Raw genomic sequence first — 23,036 nt, 5'->3', positions numbered from 1 at the left:
GAATCGTCCCTTTAAGCTTTGGACAGTATGTGAGAGCCCCTCTCCAGTGAGGTCACTGCTGGGTCTCAACTCCACTGCATGAAAAATAAAACCATTTCACTCCTCTGAATCCTAAGAGGTGCCACTGACCTTGGTGAATTTGCACCAACAGGAATGACTCCAGAGAGCCACTGGCGAATCGTGTAGCGGGGAGGGTCCCAGCTGACTTGGGGTGAACCTACAAGGACCATCCTGGTGAAAGCCATAGAACTTACTTTGCAGTTACAAAAGAATGCATTTATTACTGTATGTACAAATCGCCTTACAAATATAGCGTGTGGGAGCAGCCTCCAGGCCAGCCTGACCTCAGGAACCTTCAGAAGAGCCTTCTTTGATGATGGCGCGGGCCAGATTCCGTGCCAGGGCAAGCCTCAGTATCTCTATCTTGGTGGCCTCCACATCGTCCTAGGAGCAAGAGCAACATTATAGCATGACACGTCTGGCTGGAGCAGAGACACAGGGAGATTGTGGGAGGTGGTCATGACTCCCCTGCTGGGGTTGAATTACATCAGGGTCTCAGGTGTGGTTGGCGTGTGCTCTACACCAAGCCCTAATATGGAAGTGATCTTTTAAAGCTTTTAGCACTGAATGGGCCCCCAAGCATTACTGGGGTGGCATCAAAACTACTGTATGCTGGTTTGATCCCTGGTACCTCATGTGGTTCTCCTGAGCCAGCCAGTAGTGATTCCTGAAAGCAGAGCCAGGAGTAGCTGTGTATGGGTGGGTGTGTTAAACCCCACCACTATGAACAAGAAACCTTGGGGCTGGAGCAATAGCACAGAAGTAGGGCGTTTGCCTTGCACATGGCTGCCCAGGACTGGGTTCAATCCCCAGTGTCCCATATGGTCTTCTGAGCCAGGAGCGACTTCTGAGTGCATAGCCAGGAGTAACCCCAGGCAGGGGTCCTCAAACTTTTTAAACAGGGGGCCAGTTCAATGTCCCTCAGACCACTGGAGGGTCTGACTCTAGTAAAAACAAAACTTATGAACGAATTCTTATGCACACTGCATAGATCTTATTTTGCAATGAAGAAGCAAAACAGATACAAATACAATATGTGGCCTGCAGGCCATAGTTTGAGGACCACGGCCCCAGAGCGTCACCAAGTGTGGCCCAAAAGAAAGAAACCTTGGGGCCGGAGAGATAGCATGGAGGTAAGGCGTTTGCCTTTCATGCAGAAGGTCATCGGTTCAAATCCCGGCGTCCCATATGGTCCCCCGTGCCTGCCAGGAGCAATTTCTGAGTATGGAGCCAGGAATAACCCCTGAGAACTGCCGGGTGTGACCCAAAAATCACAAAAAAAAAAAAAAGAAACCTTACTGAGTAGGAAGTTGCAGCAAGTTCACTGAGTACAGAGGACCTTAGGGAACTGGCTTAGTAAGGGTCAAGAACTAACACAAAGGGGCCAGAGTGATGGGACAGTATGGAGGATGATGGCCTTGCATCTGGCCAACTTGGGTTCAATCCCTGGCATCCCATCTGGTTTCCTAAGTGTAAAGCCAGGTGTACCCACAGTATCTATAAGTGTGACCTTCCCCAACAAAAGTACAAAAAGCAGCACTTGGAAAGACCCCTACTTTCTCACCAGAGAAGAACTGTGTCAGGTAAACTGAGAAAATTCAGGCTAGGGGCCAGAGCAATAGTACAGCGTGGAGGGCCTTTGTCTTGCACAAAGGTGACCCAGGTTCAACCCCCAGCATCCCATGTGGTGCCTTGGGCTGCTAGCAGTGACTCCTGAGCAGTTAAGAGTAACCCCGAGTGCTACCAGGTGTTGCCACACCACCCCCTAAAATGAACAGGCAAGTGAGCTACAGGAGCACAACAAACAGAAACCAAAGGCACAGAAAGACTCCCCAGGCACAAGGGCGTCCTGAGATTCCGACACATTCCTGGCAATGTGAGCCCCTCAGAGGACCCAAAAGCAATAAAAGCACCAGGATCTGAGGGTGGGGTGGTGACAGGAAGGCAGAGAGGGCCTTGCATGCCTTGCATGCAACCAAATGGCTCAATCCCATGCTCCCCTGAGCCTGCCAAGTGATCCCTAAACATCACAGGGTGTGGCCCCAAAACCCCAGGTAGCCAGAGCCAGAAAGAGATCCATGAATACAGGCCTCTTCGATCTTGGCAGGGGAACTCCACAAGTCCCAACAAGCTGCTGACCTGAGCCTCAGGGTCCCCGTGCAGTGGCCTCTCCAGAGTCAGGTCCTCCAGACACCTCATCAGCTCGTACGTCTGCTCAGCAGAGAAGATCACCTTCGGGAGTGGACATGCTGAGTTGGGGGCTCAAACAGTCCTGAGCTCAGCTGCGTCCCTGACCTCAGAGCCCCTCGGTCGAAGACTTATCCCAGGGAAGGGAGAGGACAAGATGGGGAGGGATGTGGAGACAAGCGGGGATCCTCAGGGCACTGCCTAGGTACCTGCTTCTGCTCCAGAAGGGGCAGCGCGTCCGTGAGGAGTGTCATCCAAAAAGATCGTGGAGCGATCTGCGAGGTCATCAGCGACAGGAGCAGAGAAGCCGCGTCGCCAAAGCGCTTGTCCCCGTAGACTCGGTGGAACTCACGGTACTTTCCTAGAAAGGGGGTAGCACTGTGTCCCCTCTGTCCCTCACCAGGGGAGCCCGGGGTTCTCCCAGATCTCTGGGCCCCAACAGCAGCGAAGACAGGAGCACGGGGTCCCCAGCGGACAGAGAGACCAAGTGAAGTGAATAAAAACAGGGGAACAGAGGGAACTTCAGCTTTGGGAATACCCAAAAACAAAAAAAAAATTGGAGGTCACACCAGACCGTGCTCAGGGGTTACTCCTGGCTCTACACTCAGAAATCACTCCTGGCAGGCTCAAGGGACCTTATGGGATGCTGGGATTTGAACCACAGTCCTGCATGCAACGCAAACACCCTACCCCCCATGCTATCTCTCCAGCCCGAATATTTCTTCCCAAAGAAGCTCACAAGAAACCCCACACAGGAGTCTGGGAAGAAAAATGGAGAATCAGGTTGTCTGGCAGCTCCTCCCTCCTCCAACCTAAAAGCCAGATTTGAAATGACTGGGAAATAAGTCAATTTTGCTGCCAAACCATTGCTCTGCAGCTTGGTGGCATGAAGTCTGGATACCGCAGAAGGAGTGCAGGAAATGTCTGGACCAGGTGTCCTGATATCAGCCCAAGCCTGGGAGCTTTCGTGCCCCAGTGCCCATTGGACTCACCCAGGAAGGTCAGCCGGTCACTAAGCATCATGGCAGGCCCCAGGTTGTCAATGAGGTCCAAGTCTGAGAAGCAGCCTCGCTCACAGTAATCCCTGAGGAATCTGCAGGGCCCAAAGCAGGGGATTGGGTCAGTGGGCCCCAGGGCCACCACCTAAGGTACTGGAAGGAAGAAGGGTCTAGATGGACCCACCTGTCTGACACCAGCGTAGCAAAGGCAGCGTCCTTAGCTCGGATGCTCCAGGACAGGGCGGACCCCAGGCGGTTGTTGCGCAAAGCACGCATGGCCAAGATCTTGCAGATGCTGCGGACTGTGTGGGATATGAGGGGGAACCCCTTACCTGGTGGTCTCTGCTAACCCACAAAATCTCACCCTCATCTCCAGCTCACGTCACTGCACCACGGCAGAATTAGCTCAGTGAGTACTCCCCCAAGCCAGCTCCCATTTCTATCCAGGGGCACAAAACCCCATGGCCTCTGTGTGTGAGATGCCACAGCTTCAAAAAGATAAAAAAAAAAAAAAAAAAAAAACTCAATGCCAGGGCTCAGGAAGGATGTTTGCCTTGCATGCAGCTGACTTGGGTTCGATTCCTGAAACCCATAAAGTCCTCTGAGTCTGCCAGGAGTAATTTCTGAGCACAGAGCCAGGAATAACCCCTAAGTACCAATGGGCCTGGCATAAAAACAAACGAATAAACCACAAAAAAGGTGCCAATGCTCCTAGCAGAGAAACAGTTCAGGTCATGCTGGTGAGCTGAAGATCTGGGTACATGTTTGGCACATGGGAGCATGGGGATGGGGGTCAATCCCTGGCAACACCTGTCCCCTGAGCACTGTGATGGGGCTCAAAAATCCCAAAACAGTTTAAGATACAGCTTAAAGTGCTGACACTTTACATTGAGGAAGAAAGGAGTACACTGGGCCTCCCCACTGCTCCCTGACACCTTTGTTGGCCTTCCTCAATCCTGCTTTTCTTTCTTTCTTTTTTTTTTTTTTTTGTTTTTGTTTTGGGGCCACACCCATTTGATGCTCAGGGGTTATTCCTGGCTATGTGCTCAGAAATCGCCCCTGGCTTGGGGGGACCATATGGGACGCTGGGGGATCGAACAGCGGTCCGTTCCTTGGCTAGCGCTTGTAAGGCAGACACCTTACCTCTAGCGCCACCTTCCCGTCCCCTAAATCCTGCTTTTCAGGGAGCCAGCAGACCTCACCCTGGCAGGGCACTGAGCCGACCTCAGCCCTCGTTCTAGCAGCAAAGACTGACTGACCGAGAGATGCAGGAGGGACCGAGACAGTGTGAGGCCGAGGTGCTCGCCTTGCATTTGACAAACCCCAAGCTGGTCCTGGCACCACGGAGTTGTCTGAGCAATGCCAAGAGTGACTGATCCCTAAGCACGGCTAGGTATGACTCAACCCGCCTCCACACCGGACAAACGGGAAAGCAAAAGAGGCCTGGAGAGAAAACTGGAGGGTCCAAGCATATGGTTGATCTCTATCACACATCTGTGTGCAGAATTGGGGAAGGGGTGTAAAGGGGGCTATGCAGCAGGGCTGGACTCCTCACAAAACCCAGCAACAGCTCAGAGGGCTGAGAACAGGCTTCCTGGGCCAGGACATGGTCTGACCAGCACCAATAATACAGGATGTGACCCCCCCAAATTCACAAGGGAAGGTGACAAGGCTCAGTGGGGGAGCCAGTATCTTGCATGGGTGAAAGGTCAGAGGCAAGGGCAGTGCACAAACTGCGGAGTGTGGCGTGCAGTCCCGGCCGGCTCACCCTGCTCAGTCATCTGCCGCTGCTCACAGACCCGCAGCACCTTGAGTGCTTTCTGCTCTGTGCTCAGGGGGATCCGCTCGATGTGCAGCTCCAGTGAGGGACGTCCCAGCTCCGGGCAGTGGTCGAAGTAGTCCACCGCCAGCTGCCACAGGCTGCAGCAGTACAGGGGCCTGAGTAAGGCCCGGCCCAGGTGCCCCCATCCCCACACTAGGAGGATGCTCCCTACCTGTGGTGCGCAAACAGCCCGGAGGCATATTCCAGCAGCAGGAACTCTCTCATCTTGGACCCGAAGCTGGAAGGCAGCAGAGTGAGCCCCTACTCCACCTGCCCCCATGGGCCCACCTGTCCCCAGCGGCACTCACTAGAGGTTGTGTGACTGGAGGAGGTCGCAGTGGTCCAGCAGGTCCGTCAGATGCGCCACGAACCACAAATTGCTTATGGCGATGCTGCAGGGCCAGACCCCAAGACAAGGAGGAAAGAGAGAGGCTGAGGCCAACCCTCAGGAGGGAGGCATGAGTGAGAACCCCAGTGGGGTGGCTCCAATCACAATAGCACAGTGGTAGGGCGTTTGCCTTGCACATGGTCAATCCAAGATGGACCTAGGTTCGATCCCCGGCATCCCATATGGTCCCTCAAGCCAGGAGCGATTACTGACTGCAGCAGAGCCAGGAGTAACCCCTGAACGTCACCAGGTGTGGCCAAAAAAACGGGGTGCAGCCGCCTGTCTAACACCCTCCAAGGAGTGCCAGAAGACTCTGGAGTCAGGGTCTCCATGCCAGCCTGGGAAAGTCTGCAGGACATTTTAGAACCTTCACGAACTTCTAAGGGACATTCCGGACATCCACCCCCATAGCCCCCAAGAGCGAATACCTACAGAGCGCCAAGGAGCCGTCAGAGGCCTCCTGTGATGCCTGGGTGTGGGTGTGGGATCAGCCAGGAAAAGGACCGTCCGTGGGTGCAGAAGCCCGGCCCTGAGGACCCTGCGGACCATCTGACCCTTACCCAAACTTTAGTGGCTCTCTGGTAGCTCCGAAGGAACCTCTGTCCTCCCTCCCCTCCTCCTTACAGGTTTTGGACAGGTACATTGTCCTGGGCACTAAGCTCAGCACACACTGGTCGCTGAAGGCAGGGCTGGGACAAAAATTCCTACCCAACGGCAGGCTGGAGGGGCCAGAGTGGGAGCACAACGGGAGGGCACTTGCCTGGCACGCAGCCAACCTAGTGTGACCCCCGGTATCTCATATAATTCCCAGAGCACTACCAGGAATAATTTCTGAGCGCAATGCTAGGAGTAAACCCTGGGTGACCCAGACAGCCCCTCACTGGGACCAACGGAAACATGCTTACAAAGCCCTTTTGGCCCAGTGGACCTGACTGCTGGTCCAGACTGGCTGACAGCCGGGTACCTGGTGCCATTAGAAACCACCCTGTCGGGCCGGAGAGATAGCATAGTATAGGGCATTTGCTTTAGATGCTGAAGGACGGTGGTTCTAATCCCGGCATCCCATATGGTCCCCCGAGCCTGCCAGGGGCGATTTCTGAGCATAGAGCCAGGAGTAGCCTGAGCACTGCTGGGTGCGACCCAAAAACCAAAAAAAAGAAAAAAAGAAACCACCCTGTCTACCTCCACAGCACTCTGAAAACAGCAGCACCCACTCTTGGGAAGGAGCTCGGGCCTCACCCCAAGTGTTCTCACCCTACCCTGGCCATCTAGAAGGAAGACACATTTCTTTTTTTTTTTTTTGGTTTTGGTTTTGGGGCCACACATGGTGGCGTTCAGGGTTCCTCCTGGCTCTGCATTCAGGAATCACTCGTGGCCGGCTCAGGGGACCCTATGGGATGCCAGGGATCAAACCTGGGTTGGTTACATGCAAGGCAATGCCATCCCCGCTGTGCTATCTCTCTGACCCCTGGAGGGAATGGGGGCACATTTTTAACCAACTTTGAAAAGCGCAGCAGGGGCCGGGCGGTGGTGCTGGAGGTAAGGTGCCTACCTTGCCTGCGCTAGCCTAGGATGGACCGCGGTTCGATCCCCCGGCGTCCCATATGGTCCCCCAAGAAGCCAGGAGCAACTTCTGAGCGCATAGCCAGGAGTAACCCCTGAGCGTCACAGGGTGTGGCCCAAAAACTAAAAAAAAAAAAAAAGCGCAGCAGCCCCATTTCCCACCTAAGGGTGCAGTTATTTTTTTTTTTTGGGTTTTTTTTTTTTTTTTGGCTTTTGGGCCACACCCGTTTGACGCTCAGGGGTTACTCCTGGCTATGTGCTCAGAAATCGCCCCTGGCTTGGGGGGACCATATGGGACGCCGGGGGATCGAACCGCGGTCTGTTCCTTGGCTAGCGCTTGTAAGGCAGACACCTTACCTCTAGTGCCACCTTCCCGGCCCAAGGGTGCAGTTCTAAGATCGTTCTCCAGCACATCTCCAAACCCAACAGCTCATGCAAAGAGCTCTCAGCCCCAGTCGGCTCTAAAGCAGGTATGGGGGTGGGGGCACAGTTTGGGTGGTGCTCAGAAAAGCCACTTGTCGGGCCCGGAGAGATAGCACAGCGGCGTTTGCCTTGCAAGCAGCCAATCCAGGACCAAAGGTGGTTGGTTCGAATCCCGGTGTCCCATATGGTCCCCGTGCCTGCCAGGAGCTATTTCTGAGCAGACAGCCAGGACTAACCCCTGAGCACCGCCGGGTGTGGCCCAAAAACCAAAAACCAAAAAAAAAAAAAAAAAAAAAAATGCCACTTGTCTACACGGGCTTTCATTTCCTCCTGCTGTCACTGGAAAGAAGAGCAGGGACCTCTGCTGTCTACTCCCATCTGTCCTGTCCTCCAACCCCAGCAGCAGGCAGGGCTACGCTGAGAGGCGCATGGAGGCAGAATCAGCACTTAAGGTTCTGATTCTGGGCAGGTCCACCAGGCTTCCCATGCATCTCACTAACTCGCCACACAGATGCCGTCGCCGTGGGATGGGTCCCAGCCCCAGCTCAGGCCCCACGTGATAGGCGTTTCCTTTCCCCAGAACTGACTTTTCGGGAAAGTTGTTTCCTCTGGCTACAGAGGAGGAAGCGGCTGGGGCAGGCCAGGCCACCTACCTGCACTCCTTGATCACCCGATGGATGTCGAACTCGAAGGCCGCCATCAAGATGGTGTCCAGCGCCTCGGGGTTGCTCTCGCCACTCAGGAAGAGGTCCATACTGGACTGTGACAGGAAAGGGGTGATGCCACTCAGCCCCCTGACGAAGCCAGATTCAAAGAGGGCAGGCAGGGCAGAGCAGGGCTGCTGGGTCAGGAACCCTCAAGGGGCGGTGGGGGTGCCCACAAGTCAGATGTGATACAGCTGTGCCCCCCCACCCCCGATCGTGAGGCCTCACTTGGGCGTAGAAGTGTAGGTCAGTGGGCTTGACGGTGGGGTGCGAGTAGAGGAGTCGCGTGACCAGGAAGTGGTACCAGTTACTCATCAGCTCCTTGTGTTCCAATAGGGCCGCCTCGTCCCCCAGCAGGATCTGCAGGGCCAGGTAGAACCCTGCTTAGACCGGCTGACGCACCCTCCGCCCCCAGGATCCCCCCCAACTGTGCCCACTCCGCTCCCACCTTGCAGAGCATCTCCAGGCGAGGGCTGGCGTCAAACGTGCCATCCTGCAGGTGGCGGTCACACTGCTCATGCCAGTGCTGCCACTTGAGCTCCAGCTCCGTGAGGGTCTGGGTGTTGCCGGGCTGAGGGGGACACATGCAAGGGCTGTGAGAAGAGTGGCTTCCTGGGCCCTTCATTCCCGGGGGGGCAAGCCCCGGCCCCCTCTCCCGCCCGGGGACCCACATACGCTCAGGATGGGCATGGTCCTCATGAGGTTGCCCAGCACCCGGCACATGCCTGCGGAGGCGGGGTTATCGTCGGCCTCCTTAGACAGCATCTGGCGGGCCTCATCCAGGCGGCCTTGGAGCACCAGCGTAGTCACCTGCGGGGACCCCAGATATGCCTAGAATCCAGGCTCCTGTACACTCACCTGACTATTCCCACTCTCTGCTAGTTTGCTAGGGTATCATATTGTCTCATGATCTGAGAGGTGACAACCCAAGCCTTCAGTTCTGAGCAGGGGCTACTCCTGGTTCAGTGCTCCGCAGTCAAGCCCAGGGAACCCAGGGTACCATGTTCACTGTGACTACCCTTTCCAATCACAAGCTGTACATCATTGCAAGTTAGGACCAAACTTAATTTGGGGTGAGAGCTTTAAGGACACCCAGCAGAGCTAAGAGATCACTCCTGGCCAACTCAGGGGACCCTAGGGGATGCCAAGGCTCAAACCCAGGTTGGCTGTGTGCAAGGCAAACGTCTTCTCTGCTATGCTATTGCTCCAGCCCCTCCAAAGCACCTCTCATATTCCCCGATTCCTGTGTGTGAAGAGGGGCCTCCCAATCACAATCCCAGGTCAATCAGGAGGGGCCTGCCTGAGTCCTAGGGGACACCGGGTGCTGAGAAGGGGCACAGAGGGCCTTACCAAGTTCCAGAAGCTCTCGTGCTTGCTTGGGACCTCACTCCCCAGGACGGTGGCCAGCTGACTGTCGACCTCACAAACGTGCAGGCGGACCCAGTCCAGGAGGTGCAGGAGGAGAGTGCCAGCTAGGAGGAGACGATGCTCACACACAGCCCATGCCCCCCCACAGGCCGAAGAGGGGAGCTGTGACAAAGGACTTGTCTACCCCGTTCAAGGGCTGGACCGGCACGTGGATTTGGCCCAAGACCGAGTCACACCTGTGGGCAGCTCGAGGACCCCTGGACAGGGCCAATTCTCATTAGTGGAGTCTGGGAGTTGGGGCCCACCAGGGGTCACTCCTGGCACTTCCTGAGGGATGATACAGGATGCCAAGGACGAAACCTGAGTGGGCAGCGCCCAAGCGCCTTAACACTGAACAAGTGTCCCAGTCTCCAGATTACCCTCAGCTACACAGTCCACCAGCTCTGTCCACCTTGTTCAGAGCTTTAAGGACCAAGCACAGAGGAAGTAAATGATCCAGGCCTCAACACCCACCGAAGCAGGGAGGCAGGCAAACAGCACATTCGGCTCCCGGATTCAGATAAAACACCCTGATTGCAGAGATTAGAAACGCTCATTGCTGCCTGACTGCAGCCACAGATAATTATGTCATGGAGAAAAGGCAGTGTTTTCCACAAAGCAGGCGGTAGTGACTTGGCCAAGACTCGGGCCTGACAACTAAACCAGGCGAGAGTGATGAGGAGCAGCCAGTGCAGAACCCTTACTCCCACTTCTGGCAGGCAAATCAGTGAGTTTGCCTCCCACCATCTCGGCCCTGGTCTTGGTCTTTCAAATACAAAACTAGGGGGTTGGAGCGATAGGACAGCAGGGAGGGCATTTACCTTGTAGGCAGACAACCCAAGTTCAATACCCGGCATCCCATAGGACCTCCTGAGCTCAGCAGGAGTGATCCCAAAGTACAGAACCAGGAGTAACCCCAGAGTATAGCTGAGTATAGCCCCAAAAGCAAAAATGGAAAAGAAAATCCAGAAAGCTCACGTTTCATCCAGGTCTGAAACAGGACAGACCCAAGATTGGGTCCTATGCTCAAAAAAGACCCTTGTTCCAAAGGCCTATCCCTGCTTCCCCAGACACGACCCCTTCCTCTTCTGCTTCTGCAGTGGGGAGAGAGTCATGGCTAGAACAGGCCAGGCCTGCACCCTCCCAGCCCAGAGCCACAGGCTCCGACCAGGACACACACACCCTCACCCCCAGTCAAAACCAACCACCAGCAAACTGGCTTGAACTTATTTCTGGAGGGGCAGAAGATTCCTAAACCAAGATTCAGGTTGGCAGTTGGAAACTACTGTCCAATCACCAGGATACTCTGCTAAGTTACCTCCTGTCTCCTCTCCATGCTCAGGTAGAGCAGGGGCTACCAACTCTATACAACAAAGACACTCTAGGGCCAAAGTAACAGCCCAGCATGGAGGGTGTTCATTTTGCAGGCAGCCAACTAAGTTTTAAGATCCCATAAGATCCCCTGAGTCCCCCCCAGGAAGGATTCCTGAGCACAGAGCCAGGAGTAAGGTCTGAATACAGCCAGGGGTGGCCTATAAACAAAAAACAATAAAAGGAGGAGCCGGAGAGATAGCATAGTGGTAGGGCGTTTGCCTTGCATGCGGCTGACCCGGGAGGGATCTAGTTCGATTCCCTGGCATGCCATATGGTCCCCCAGCCTGCCAGGGGTGATTTTTGAGCACAGCTGGGTGTGGCTCAACAATCAATCAATACATAAAGTTTAAAAAAAAGGGTCCGGAGAGATAGCATGGGGTAGGAAGTTTGCCTTGTATGCAGAAGGATGGTGCTTCGAATCTTGGCATCCCATATGGTCCCCCGAGCCTGCCAGGAGCGATTTCTTTTTTTTTTTTTTTTTTTTTGGTTTTTGGGCCACACCCTGTGAGGCTCAGGGGTTACTCCTGGCTATGCGCTCAGAAGTTGCTCCTGGCTTCTTGGGGGACCATATGGGACGCCGGGGGATCGAACCGCGGTCCGTCCTAGGTTAGCGCAGGCAAGGCAGGCACTTTACCTCCAGCGCCACCGCCCGGCCCCAACCAGGAGCGATTTCTAAGCGTAGAGCCAGGATTAACCCCTGAGCGCTGTCAGGTATGACCCAAAAACCAAAAGCCAAAAAAAAAAAAAAAAAGTTTAAAAAAAAGAACAATAAAAGAAAAAGACATATTGGTCCTATTTCCACTACAGGCATGTTTGGGTGCCTTCAAAGGCTCTAAAGAGCAGGGATACTTCGATTCGCTACAGAAGAGGCTTTGCAGCTTGCGCACCTGGGGCTGCTTCGATGAAAAGAATCTCACAAAGGTTCCAAATGAGTTCCATGGCCGACAAAATGGAAATCTGCAGAGGAAGAGAAAGAGTTTACAGGGACCCAGGGCAAGATTCCACGTAGACAGAGAAGGAGACATCGTGAGTCAGGTACACTGCTGAACTTGAGGAGGTCAACAGAGGATCTCAGAGGCAGGATTTCCAACTAGCCTCTGGGGAGAAAACCCAAGAGTGGGAGATAATATTGGGGGGGGGGGGGGACTACACCAGCCACGACCTGGGGGAACATGGTCTGAACACCCACATGCAATGCATTTCAGCTCACTGTGTTTCAATTAACGTTGATTAATCTTAGTAGACTAGGAAGATATAACCAACCTGCACAGCCACAGTCCTGGCAACTATTACAGAACAGGAAGAGAAGGACCAGAGCCATGGTACCCAAACGGGGAAAGGCACTTCGGTTGCACACAACTGACTTGGGCTCAATCCACAGCATCCCATAAGGTCTCCCTTGAGAACCACCAGGACTAGTCCCTGACCACAGAGCTAGGAGAAAACCCTGATCATCAATGGATGCTGCCTAAAATACCAAAAAGGGGGGGAGGGAGGGAGCGAGGGAGGGAGGGAGAGAGAGAGAGAGAGAGAGAGAGAGAGAGAGAGAGAGAGAGAGAGAGAGAGAGAGAATGAGAGAGTGAGAGAGAATGAGAGAGTGAGAGAGAATGAGAAAGAGAGAGACAGAGAAAGAAGCAGCATAAGAGACAAAGCAGCCTTTTTTGTAATGCTGGGAGAGCAAACCACACTCAGCAGTGCTCAGGGCTTACTCATGGCTCTGTGTTCAGTAATCATTCCTTTGTTCTGCTATTTTTTGGGTCATTCCCAGCAGTGCTTAGAGGCTACTCCTGGCTCTAGGCTACTCAGAAATTATTCCTGAGGGCCAGAGTGGTAGAACAGTGGTAGGGCATTTGCCTTCACAGAGTTGACCTAGGACTGACCGCAGTTAGATCCCCCATATGGTCCCTCAAGCCAGGAGCAATTTCTGAGCGCATAGCAAGGAGAAACCCCAGAGCATCACTGTATGTGGCCCACAAAAAAAAATTTCTGGTAGTGCTCAAAAGACAATACGGAATGCCAGGGATTGAACCTGGGCTACCATGCAAAGCAACTGCCCTACCGACTACATTATCTTTCAAGCCTTCAGGAATCCCTTTTGGTGAGTTCAGGGGACCGTACATGGTACCTGGCATTGAACCCAAGTAGGTGTATGTGAGGCAGGCACCCTGGCCACTTTACCATCACTCCAGCCACAGCACTCATCTGTAAGTGGCTGTGACCTGTGTTCAATCCCCGACACTGCATGAAGTCCTCAAGCACAAGGAGTGACCCAAGAGCACTTGCACATGTAAACCCAAAACCAAATAAAAATAAATGAGGCAGGGCCCGGAGAGATAGCACAGCGGCGTTTGCCTTGCAAGCAGCCAATCCAGGACCAAAGGTGGTTGGTTTGAATCCCGGTGTCCCATATGGTCCCCCGTGCCTGCCAGGAGCTATTTCTGAGCAGACAGCCAGGAGTAACCCCTGAGCAATGCCGGGTGTGACCCAAAAACTAAAAAAAAAAAAAAAAAGAGGGGGGAGAGAGACAGGGACAAAGAAGTAATACAGGGGCCTTAGCCAACCAATCCAACCCAAGCCCAATTCTTGGCATTGTGTGTACGGTTCCCCCAAGCAACACCAGGATTGACCCTGGAGCTCAGAGCCAAGAGCAGCCATGAGGGCCACCAAATCTGGCCCAAAAACAAACCAAAAAAATAAAAAATAAAAAAAAATAAATTCAGGGCCGGAGAGATAGCATGGAGGTAAGGCGTTTGCCTTTCATGCAGGAGGTCATCGGTTCGAATCCCAGCATTCCATATGATCACCCGTGCCTGCCAGGAGCAATTTCTGAGCATGGAGCCAGGAATAACCCCTGAGCACTGCCGGGTGTGACCCAAAAACCACTAAGTAAATAAATAAATAAATAAATAAATAAATAAATAAATAAATAAATGACAATAAGAGCATCACGAAGAGAGCGGATGATGATTCTTGGCACCCTGGAATGCACTGCCTATCCCCTAAATAGACTTGGCCATCCACAGGGGCTGCAAAGCCCCCCACCCCCAGGACAGACAGATTCAAGTCTGACACGTTCCTTACCTGGGAGCTGAACTTGTGCTGACTGGCTGGATCTCTGGCGGCAGCTGGCAAAAGACAAAACAGGGCAGTGAGGAGCAGAGCTTACAGCCTCCCTGTTCCCTTCCACACGGGAGCATCTACACTTGGCGTCTCTGGGTCTTCCAAAGGTCGCCCACTGGGGGACCAGACAGATGGCACCGCACAGAGGGCGCCTGCTTACAGAGGACTGTGCACAACAGGAAAGGAAGCGCAGTCAGATTCTCCCTTCTAGGGTCCAGGGAAAGCAATACAAACTGAGATTTTTGTTTGTTTGTTTCGTTTTGTTTGGGGTGTGGATATGGGATGACACACCCAGCGGCACTCAGGAGTTATTCCTAGCTCTGCACTCAGAAATCGCCCCTGCAGGCTTGGGGGACCATATGTGAGGCTGGGAATCGAACCCAGGTGTGTCAGGGGTTGGCCGCTTGTAAGGCAAACACCCTACCACTGTGCTATTGCTCCAACCCCCAACTTGAGTTTGATCCCCAGCATCCTATATGGTCCTCTGAGCACTGCCAGGATTAACGCTCAAATGCAGAGCCAGGAGTGAGTCCAGAGCACTGCCAGGTGTGGCACAAAATGGGGAAAAAAAGTCGGGGCCAGAGATAGCACAGCAGTAAGGCGTTTGCCTTGCTGGGACCCGAGCAGTGATACAAGTAAGGCAATTGCCTGGCATATGGCCAACCTGGTTTTAAGCCTTGTCATCCCCTATGATCCCGAGTGCACCAGGAGTGAGTCTGAGTGCAGACCCAGGAGTAACCCCAGAGGCCCCAAAACAAACACACAAAAAAAACATTAAAAAATTCTTACTCGCAACCTGATGCATTTCTTCCATACATGCTCTTATAACAGATCGGTAGTTTTTACTCACTCGAACCAACCTAGGGGAAGAGGAATGACATGCAAGATGAGCCTGGCGCTTTGGGGGGGGGGGGGGGTCAAAGAGACAGAGGTCAGGGGGTCTGTCTGCCTTCTTCGCACAGGCAACCACACTCAATGCCCAGTACCACCAGGGGTTGCTCCAGAAAACAGAGCCAGGACGCAATCCCAAGCACTGCATGATCTGCGAACTATGATGGGGTCGGCAGGTGATGCAATTTGTACCCCAAAACCTCTCTGCCTGAACCCCTGTACACTGTCAAGATTGAGGTTCAGATTAAGAAACCTTTCTCGGCCAACACAAGCTGATGTCACGTCCCGTCTGTCTCTTCCTTAGAGGGACTTTCCTGAGGGTCGGGAGCTATAGCACAGCAGAACATTTGCGTTGCACACTGCTGATCTAGGACAGACCTGGATTCAATCCCTGGAGACCCAATAGTCCCCCAAGCCTGCCAGGAGTGATTTCTGAGCACAGAGTCAAGAGTAACCAGAGCACTGCCAGTTGTGGTCCAAACCCCTGCCCCCCAAAAGGACTTTCCTGAGCTTCCTTCTTGCAGCAGACACCATAGTGGGGGGTGTAGTATCAGGCTTTCTAGGCATTCTAGGAGAGCACTGTGGTTCAAAAAACAAACACTGTGGGGCCAGAGAGATAGTATGGAGGTAGGGTGTTTGCCTTGCATGTAGAAGGTCATTGGTTCGAATCCTGGAATCCATATGGTACCCCGAGCCTGCCAGGAGCGATTTCTGAGTATAGAGCTAGGAGTAACCCCTGAGCGCTGCTGGGTGTGACCCCCTCCCAAAAAGAAAAAAAAAACAAACACTGAGCCATCCTGTTCACAGGGGGTCAAGCACAGCACAGCTAGCGAGGGTCCTTGGCCCCCTAAGTTCAGATCAGAGGATAAAAACAGAACCACCCAGTGGCCAGAGCAGTGGGGTGTTTGCCTTGCACACCGCTGACCCAGGACAGACCTCAGTTTAATCCCCGGCATCCCATATGGTTTCCCCCAAGCCTGCAGAAATCCTCAATGGTGAACCCTCATTTAATGACTCTACAATGTTCATTTCTTCTGTTTTCTTCTTTGGAGAGTAAACAAAGTAGGAAAATCAATCATTTGGTGGGGGGTTAGAAGGGTTGCTGGGGATAGAACCTGGAGCCTCACATGTACAAGGCAAGTGCTCCACTGCTGAGTCAAATCTAGAGTGCAGAAGTAGAGACCCATATAATTACAAAGGGAGCCTACCAATTCCCTCAGTCAGCTGCACAGTCCCTGGAAAGCTTTGCCAACCCCTTGAGGCCAAGCACAACAGTGAGGGCATGTGTCTTATACACACCTTATAACCTGAGTTCAATCCCCAGCATCCCGTGTGATCCATCGCCCCTACCCCTTGCATCCCATATGCCCCCAACCTGCCAGGAGTAATTTTTTTTGGTTGTTGTTGGTTTGTGTTTTGTTTTTAGACCACACCCATTGACACTCAGGGGTTACTCCGGGCTATGCACTCAGAAATCGCTCCTGACTTAGGGAACCATATGGGATGCCAAAGGATCGAACTGTGGTCCGTCCTAGGCTAGCACTTGCAAGGCAGACACCTTACAGCTTGTGCCACAGCCCCCAGAGTAATTTCTTTTCCTTTTTTTTTTTTTTTTTTTTGGTCACACCTGGCAGCGCTTAGGGATTACTCCTGGCTCTATGCTCAGAAATTGCTCCTGGAAGGATTGGGGAACCAAATGGGATGCTTAGGGATTACTCCTGGCTCTATGCTCAGAAATTGCTCCTGGCAGGATTGGGGAACCATATGGGATGCTGGGATAAGAACCACCATCCTTCTGCATACAAGGCAAACGCCTTATCTCCAAGCTATCTCTCCGGCCCCCCCAGGAGTAATTTCTGAGCACAGAGCCAGAAATAACCCCAGAACACAGCTGGGTGTGGCCCCAAAACAAAACAAACAGTCTTCCCACCCACCCCTGGCCACTTTTTAGCCTACTACAGAAGCTACAAATTGTTGTTTTATGTTTTTGGGGGGTGAAGCACCCCATACCCAGTGGTGCTGAGGGTTTACTCCTAGCTCCTGAATGCCTGAACTCCGAGTTCAGAGATCACTCTTGGGAGGGCTTGGAGGGTGCAAGGGATTGAACCCAGTCAACCTCATGCAAAGCAAGCATCCTTCCTACTGTACTCTCTCTCTCCAGCCCTACAGGGTACAAACTGGAACCAGTTGTCCCTTATTATTTCAGTACAAGAACCAGGGCCAGAGCAATAGCACAGCAGCCAGGTCATTTGCTTGCAAGCAGCCGACCCAGGTTCAACCCTGGCAACCTATATGGTACCCAAAGCCTGACAGATGTAATTTCTGAGCTCAGAGCCAGAAGTAACCCAAGCACCACTGGGTGTGGCCCAAAGCATGCCCCCTCCAAAAAACTACAACTCCTTACAAAAATGCCTTATCACCAACAATAGCTAAAGTGTGAAAAAGTTTCACCGGGACCACGGAGAATGACTCAGGTTGGACAGACTGGTATGCCTGGAACCCAGAGTAGGTCTTATGACAATAAACTTCTGGGGTGAGGCCTTTTTGTAATCAGGTCAAGGATTTTTTTCCATTTTCCCCATTTTTCTGAACCTATGCAAACAACAGCGATTGCCACTATCACTCCTCTCCTATAATTTTTTATTCTTATCCTTTAAGGAAAAAAAAATACAATTTACTGAACTTAAAAACAAATAACTGTAGTAGAATGCCTGTCTCGAATACAGGCAGGGGATGGGAAGGGAGGAGGGGGAGTGTTATACTGGTTAAGGGGGGTGTTCTGTTTGTGACTGTAACCCAACTATGATCACGTTACTTAAATAAAAAATACATAAAAACAAACAAACAAAAAAAAAAACACCTTATCTGTGGCTTCTCCCAATGTACCTGTAGACACCAATTTCTATGAGCGGCCACTTACTGAGCTTTCTTGAATTTCCCAGACAACTCCTCTTCAACTCTTTGTAGGCCCACAAAAATTCCATGGGATTCATTGAAGAGTTTTCTCAAGATTTGACAATAAGTTTCTATATTCTTGTGGACAATATGGATAAAAGGGCATCCGGGCGATGTTGATTTTTCTTAAAGAAAGCAGAAAAGTTATTAACATCACACTCAGAAAAGAGGACACCGAGGGGGCTGAAGAGATAGGATGGCAGAAGGCAGGGCGCTTGCCTAGCATCTAGTCAAAACTGAAAGAAACAAAAATTCACAACCTAATGTGCTAAAATGCATGATCTGAAAGTACAATATCCAAAAACCAACCTTTTTTGTTGAAGGAGGTTTCGCACACCATCATCTCTCCTAGCCCCCAGTCAAAACATATTTGATTCTTCTTGGAATTCACGCCTGGAATCAACTAAGTAAACAAGAAGCACAGAAATTAGTTGTATACTAAGTTCCTCCTCAGTTGGGGAATTTCTACTTTCCAACAGACTTCTCTATTTTCATTTAATTAAAAAATAGATAGGGCCCGGAGAGATAGCACAGCGGCATTTGCCTTGCAAGCAGCCGATCCAGGACCAAAGGTGTTTGGTTCAAATCCCGGCGCCCCATATGGTCCCCGTGCCTGCCAGGAGCAATTTCTGAGACTGGAGCCAGGAATAACCCTTGACCACTGCCGGGTGTGACCCAAAAACCACAAAAAAAAAAAAAAAAAAAGAGTGATCCCCGGGCAAAGAGTGAGCCCTAAGTATCACCAGGTAAAAGGGTCACAAAACAAAACAAAAAGTAATCACGTGTTAAATTTCCATTAATTCTGAATCCCCAAAACACTGACACAGTCCTTGATGGGTATTTAACTGAGTGTGCGTATGTGATTTGGGATCATATTCAGCTGTGCTCAGGAGACCATATCAGGGTGGTAGGAATGAAACAGGGGTCACCTGCAGGCCAGGCAAACACCTTAGCTTCTGTACCAGCTCTGACTCGTGGAGACTCGAATTCAGGCAATTCGTTTAGGCACATCACAGATTTGTGGCTGCCCCTGAGTCTCTGAACTTATTTAAAAGCTGACAGCACTAAAGAACAAAACAAGAAAGAAAAGGGGCAGGGTGGTAGCTAAGTAGCAGAGCACTCGCCTGGCATAATAAACCTTAGGTTGCCGGGGCCGGGCGGTGGCGCTAAAGGTAAGGTGCCTGCCTTGCCTGCGCTAACCTTGGACGGACCGCGGTTCGATCCCCCGGTGTCCCATATGGTCCCCCAAGCCAGGAGCAACTTCTGAGCACATAGCCAGGAGTAACCCCTGAGCGTTACTGGGTGTGGCCCAAAAACCAAAAAAAAAAAAAAAAAAAAAAAAAAAACCTTAGGTTGCATCTCAGCACCCACTGTCCCCCAACTGTGCTGGCATCGACACCCAACACTGGGGAAGAGGAGGGCTCGAGTTCCCTCTGAACACGACCGAGTGTGACCCTGAGACCTTTGGGGATTTGGGGTGGGGGTGGGTGGTAGGTCGAAGCGATGGAACAACCGGCTATGTGCATACCATGCATACATGACTGAAACCCAACTACAATCCTATTTGCAATCCAGGTGTTTAAATAAAGATATTGATAAAAAAAATAAAAAGAATGGGCTCGGCCCCCTGCAAGGCACGGTGCCTGCAGCGCCACGGGTGTACCCCTAAATCCTTCACCCCGCCCCAGAAACACGTGGAAAGGAAGAAGTTAGGTGAAGCCCGCAAGGAGTTGCCCTGCACCGATTTAATGTGGTGGCAATGCCTCTGGCTCGCCGGGCACGGCAGATCGGTCTGGCAAGGGGTGATCGGGGGCTGGATGGAGCCCTGGGGCCCGACCACGAGCACCAGGTGAAATGTCAAACCCGGGCCTGGCTGTCAAACCCGGGCCTGGCGATCGGAGGGGAAGGGGCGGCAGGGAGGGAGGTAGACAAGCCCGCGGTGGGGTTAGCGGGCTCCATCCTCGCACCGCGAGAGCCAGCCACACTTTCTGGGCGCCCTTACAGTGACTGTGGGCTCGTCCTCCAGCTCCTCCATGGCGCTGCCGGGAAGCTGCAGGGAAGCCGTGGAGCAGCCAAAGCTCCAGCCTCGCGCCTCCCGCCTCCCGTCCAGCGCCACAGCGAGCGAGGACCCCTGAGAGTCGCCTCATGCATTGCCTGAAAACACAACCCCGGAATCCGCTGCGGCTGTTCCTTTCCACCGCTATCGATGCACTGCAACCTCCTATTGGGATTCTCTCCGGTCTTTCTTAAACGACACAGCTTCAGAAAAGGCGTCAGTTCCTAAAAAAACATCACCCCGTCCGATCAGGCGCGGCTGCGGACAGCCCCGCGCCGGGCAGAAATAAGGCCCCCCGGGAAAGGCGGGAGCGGCGGCGTAGACTGCGCGTGCGCAGTAGGAAGCGCGCGAGTCAGGGGGCGTGGCCGGGCGGGCGAGCGCGCGTGCGCGCTCCTTCTCTGGATTCCCGCCGTTCCCGCCACTTCCGGGGCTTCGGGTGAGCCTTGTTGCAGTCGCTTTTGCAAGGATTGTTAGGGTCGGGGGTTTGCAGAACGCCCGCTGCCTCGATCCACCGGTGGTCCCCGCCAGTGTCACCCCAATGTGCTCCCAGGCAGGCACGAGGACGCTGGTGCAGCCGAAATCCGTTGTGCAACTAAAACCGCTGCACCCACAAACGCAGTTTTTTTTACTTTCCCCGAGACAAGCTAGTTAGGGGGACCCTTGCCTTGCAGACTTCGACCAGGGTTCGATCCCTAGCACCTTCTATGATTCCCGCCCCACCCCCCCAGAGCCCCGCCAGGAGTGATCCCAAAACAAATATATTTGGCCTGGAAACAAAACAAGTATTCAGTATCTGGCCCTGGAGGATGCCTGTTCCCTGAAATTATTCCTTTGGTTTGTTTACTTTGGTTGTGGTAGGCAGACAGGGGCATTGCTGTTTGATATTCTAGGGTGTCAGGGACCTCAGCCACTCAGGATATGTCTGCCAAGGGCTCCAGCATGCAAAACATGAGCTCCAGCCCAGGAGCCATCTCTCCAGCCCCTGAATGGATTTGAATAAGCTATTTGAATTGGTAGAAGTATAATGAACGGTATAGAAAAAGCCTATAGAGTCAGAGCAATAGTACAGGAGGTAGGGGACCTCTTTTGCACACAGCAACCTGGGTTTGATCCTTGGTATCCCATATGGTCTTCTAAGCCTTGCCAGGAGTAAAAACCTAAGAACCACTGGGTGTGGCCCAAAAACAAACCAAACAAAAAAACCTTTTAAGGAAATACCAAATACCCAGAGGCGTGAGGGCTGGTCTACTGAACTGTGAGCTTACTGGAAGGTGTGAGGGTGGGGTGGTAGGTATTTCTGAGAGGCACCCTGAGACTGTAAGGGAGGAAGTAGACAGTGGTGGAGGATATCCTATGTGTGAAACCATATTAAAATGTAAGTCACAATGACTAAAAGAACATTTTCAATGTTTTATAGATACTGCTGATGAGATTCGAGTTGGACCAAATACACAGGAATCCATCATAACAATATTGTAAATCACAGTACCTCAATCAATAGAAATAAAATATTTTTATGGGGGCCAGAGAGATAGCATGGAGGTAAGGTGTTTGCCTTTCATGCAGGAGGTCATCGGTTTGAACCCAGCATCCCATATTTTCCCCCGTTCCTGCTTGGAGCAATTTCTGAAACTGGAGTCAAGAATAACCCCTGACCACTGCCGGTGTGACCCAAACCCCCCCCACACACACACACACAAAAGATATTTTTATGGGGGTTGGAGGGATAGTGCAGGTTTACATGCAGCTAACGAGGGTTCAATTCCTGGCATGTCATAATTCCCTAAACACTGCCAGGAATAAGCACTGAGTCCCAACATGTAAGCAGATTTAGGGCTGGAGAGATATTCAGCTGATAATCTGACCTGGGTTCACTTCTCAGCATTCCATATGGTCCTCTGACCCGGGAGTCATTATATAGGGATAAGCCCTGAGCATTGCCAGCTGTAGTCCAGAAACCAAAATAAGTAAATTATATACTGTGTGACACATAAAAACTTTTTATAGGGGCCAAAGTGATAGCACAGCGGTAGGGCGTTTGCCTTGCATGCAGCAGATCCAGGATAGACGGTGGCTCGAATCCCTGTATCCCATATGGTTCCCCAAGCCAGGAGCCATTTCTGAGCATATAGCCAGGAGTCATCCCTGATCTTTACCGGGTGTGGCCAAAAATAAAAGAAACCAAAAACAAACAAACAAACAAACAAAACTTTTTATATAAAATGAACTGGAGAGACCAGAGAAACAGCACTGTGGTAGGGCCAATCCAGGTTCGATTCCTAGCATCCCATATGATCCACCATGCCTGCCAGAGGCGATTTCTGAGGACAGAGCCAGGAGTAACCCCTGAGCACCTCCGGATGTGACACAGAAACAAACAAATAAATAAACTGGGTGAGGACCAGAGATACCATACAGCAAATAGAGTACTTGCCTTGATGTGGCCAACCCAGCTGTGATCACTGGCACTCTATGAGGTTCCAAGAGCCCACCAGAGTGATTCCTGAGCATCACTTGGTATGGCCCCAAAATGCCAAAATTAGGGGACCAGAGTTATAACAGCAGATAGGGCATTTGTCTTGCATACAGCTGACCCAGGTTCCATCTCAGGCATCCCAAAAGTTCCTATGAACACTGGCTGAAGTAATTCCTGATTCAGAGCCAGGAGAAAGCTTGAGATCCACCATGCATGCCCCCCCCCCCAAAAAAAAACTTGGTGAGTTTTTTTCAAACTTTTCTCAATGTAGGAGCCAAAAAAATAGTGTACCAAGTAGGGCTTTTGCTTTGCTAGGCACAGTTTGCTCTCCATCACCCCATATGGTTTCCTGAGCCTTCCAGGAGTTATCCCTGAGCCGAGCCCATTGTAGCCTGAAGTGTTTTTCTTTCATTTTTTCCTATCAATTTAAAAAGTACAAGGGCGGGCCCGGAGAGATAGCACAGCAGCGTTTGCCTTGCAAGCAGCCGATTCAGGACCAAAGGTGGTTGGTTCAAATCCTGGTGTCCCATATGGTCCCCGTGCCTGCCAGGAGCTATTTCTGAGCAGACAGCCAGGAGTAACCCCTGAGCACCGCCAGGTGTAGCCCAAAAA

At 52.2% G+C, this 23,036-nt stretch overlaps 2 protein-coding genes across 2 annotated transcripts in view; one reads left to right on the top strand and one right to left on the bottom strand.

Annotated features, from left to right (window-relative positions):
- Positions 1–23,036, top strand: part of GRB2 (growth factor receptor bound protein 2) — a 225,193-nt gene that overhangs the window by 102,618 nt on the left and 99,539 nt on the right. The window lies entirely within an intron of this gene.
- NUP85 (nucleoporin 85) lies at positions 262–19,927 on the bottom strand. Its single transcript, XM_049768472.1, has 20 exons — positions 19,895–19,927; positions 19,571–19,765; positions 18,202–18,295; positions 17,858–18,017; positions 14,836–14,906; positions 14,008–14,051; positions 11,814–11,883; positions 9,496–9,617; positions 8,821–8,955; positions 8,594–8,716; positions 8,374–8,505; positions 8,095–8,201; positions 5,376–5,459; positions 5,240–5,305; positions 5,014–5,165; positions 3,430–3,547; positions 3,240–3,340; positions 2,457–2,608; positions 2,200–2,292; positions 262–444 (listed from the first exon to the last, which is right to left on the bottom strand). Exons 1-20 carry the CDS (start codon positions 19,925–19,927, stop codon positions 346–348), a joined length of 2,151 nt encoding a protein of 716 aa, XP_049624429.1. The 3' UTR covers positions 262–345.

Source organism: Suncus etruscus, chromosome 1 (assembly GCF_024139225.1).
Source record: "Suncus etruscus isolate mSunEtr1 chromosome 1, mSunEtr1.pri.cur, whole genome shotgun sequence".
NCBI classification, from domain to species: domain Eukaryota; kingdom Metazoa; phylum Chordata; class Mammalia; order Eulipotyphla; family Soricidae; genus Suncus; species Suncus etruscus.
Note: the sequence above shows the minus strand (reverse complement) of the source record. Positions and strands in the feature narration are given on the sequence as shown.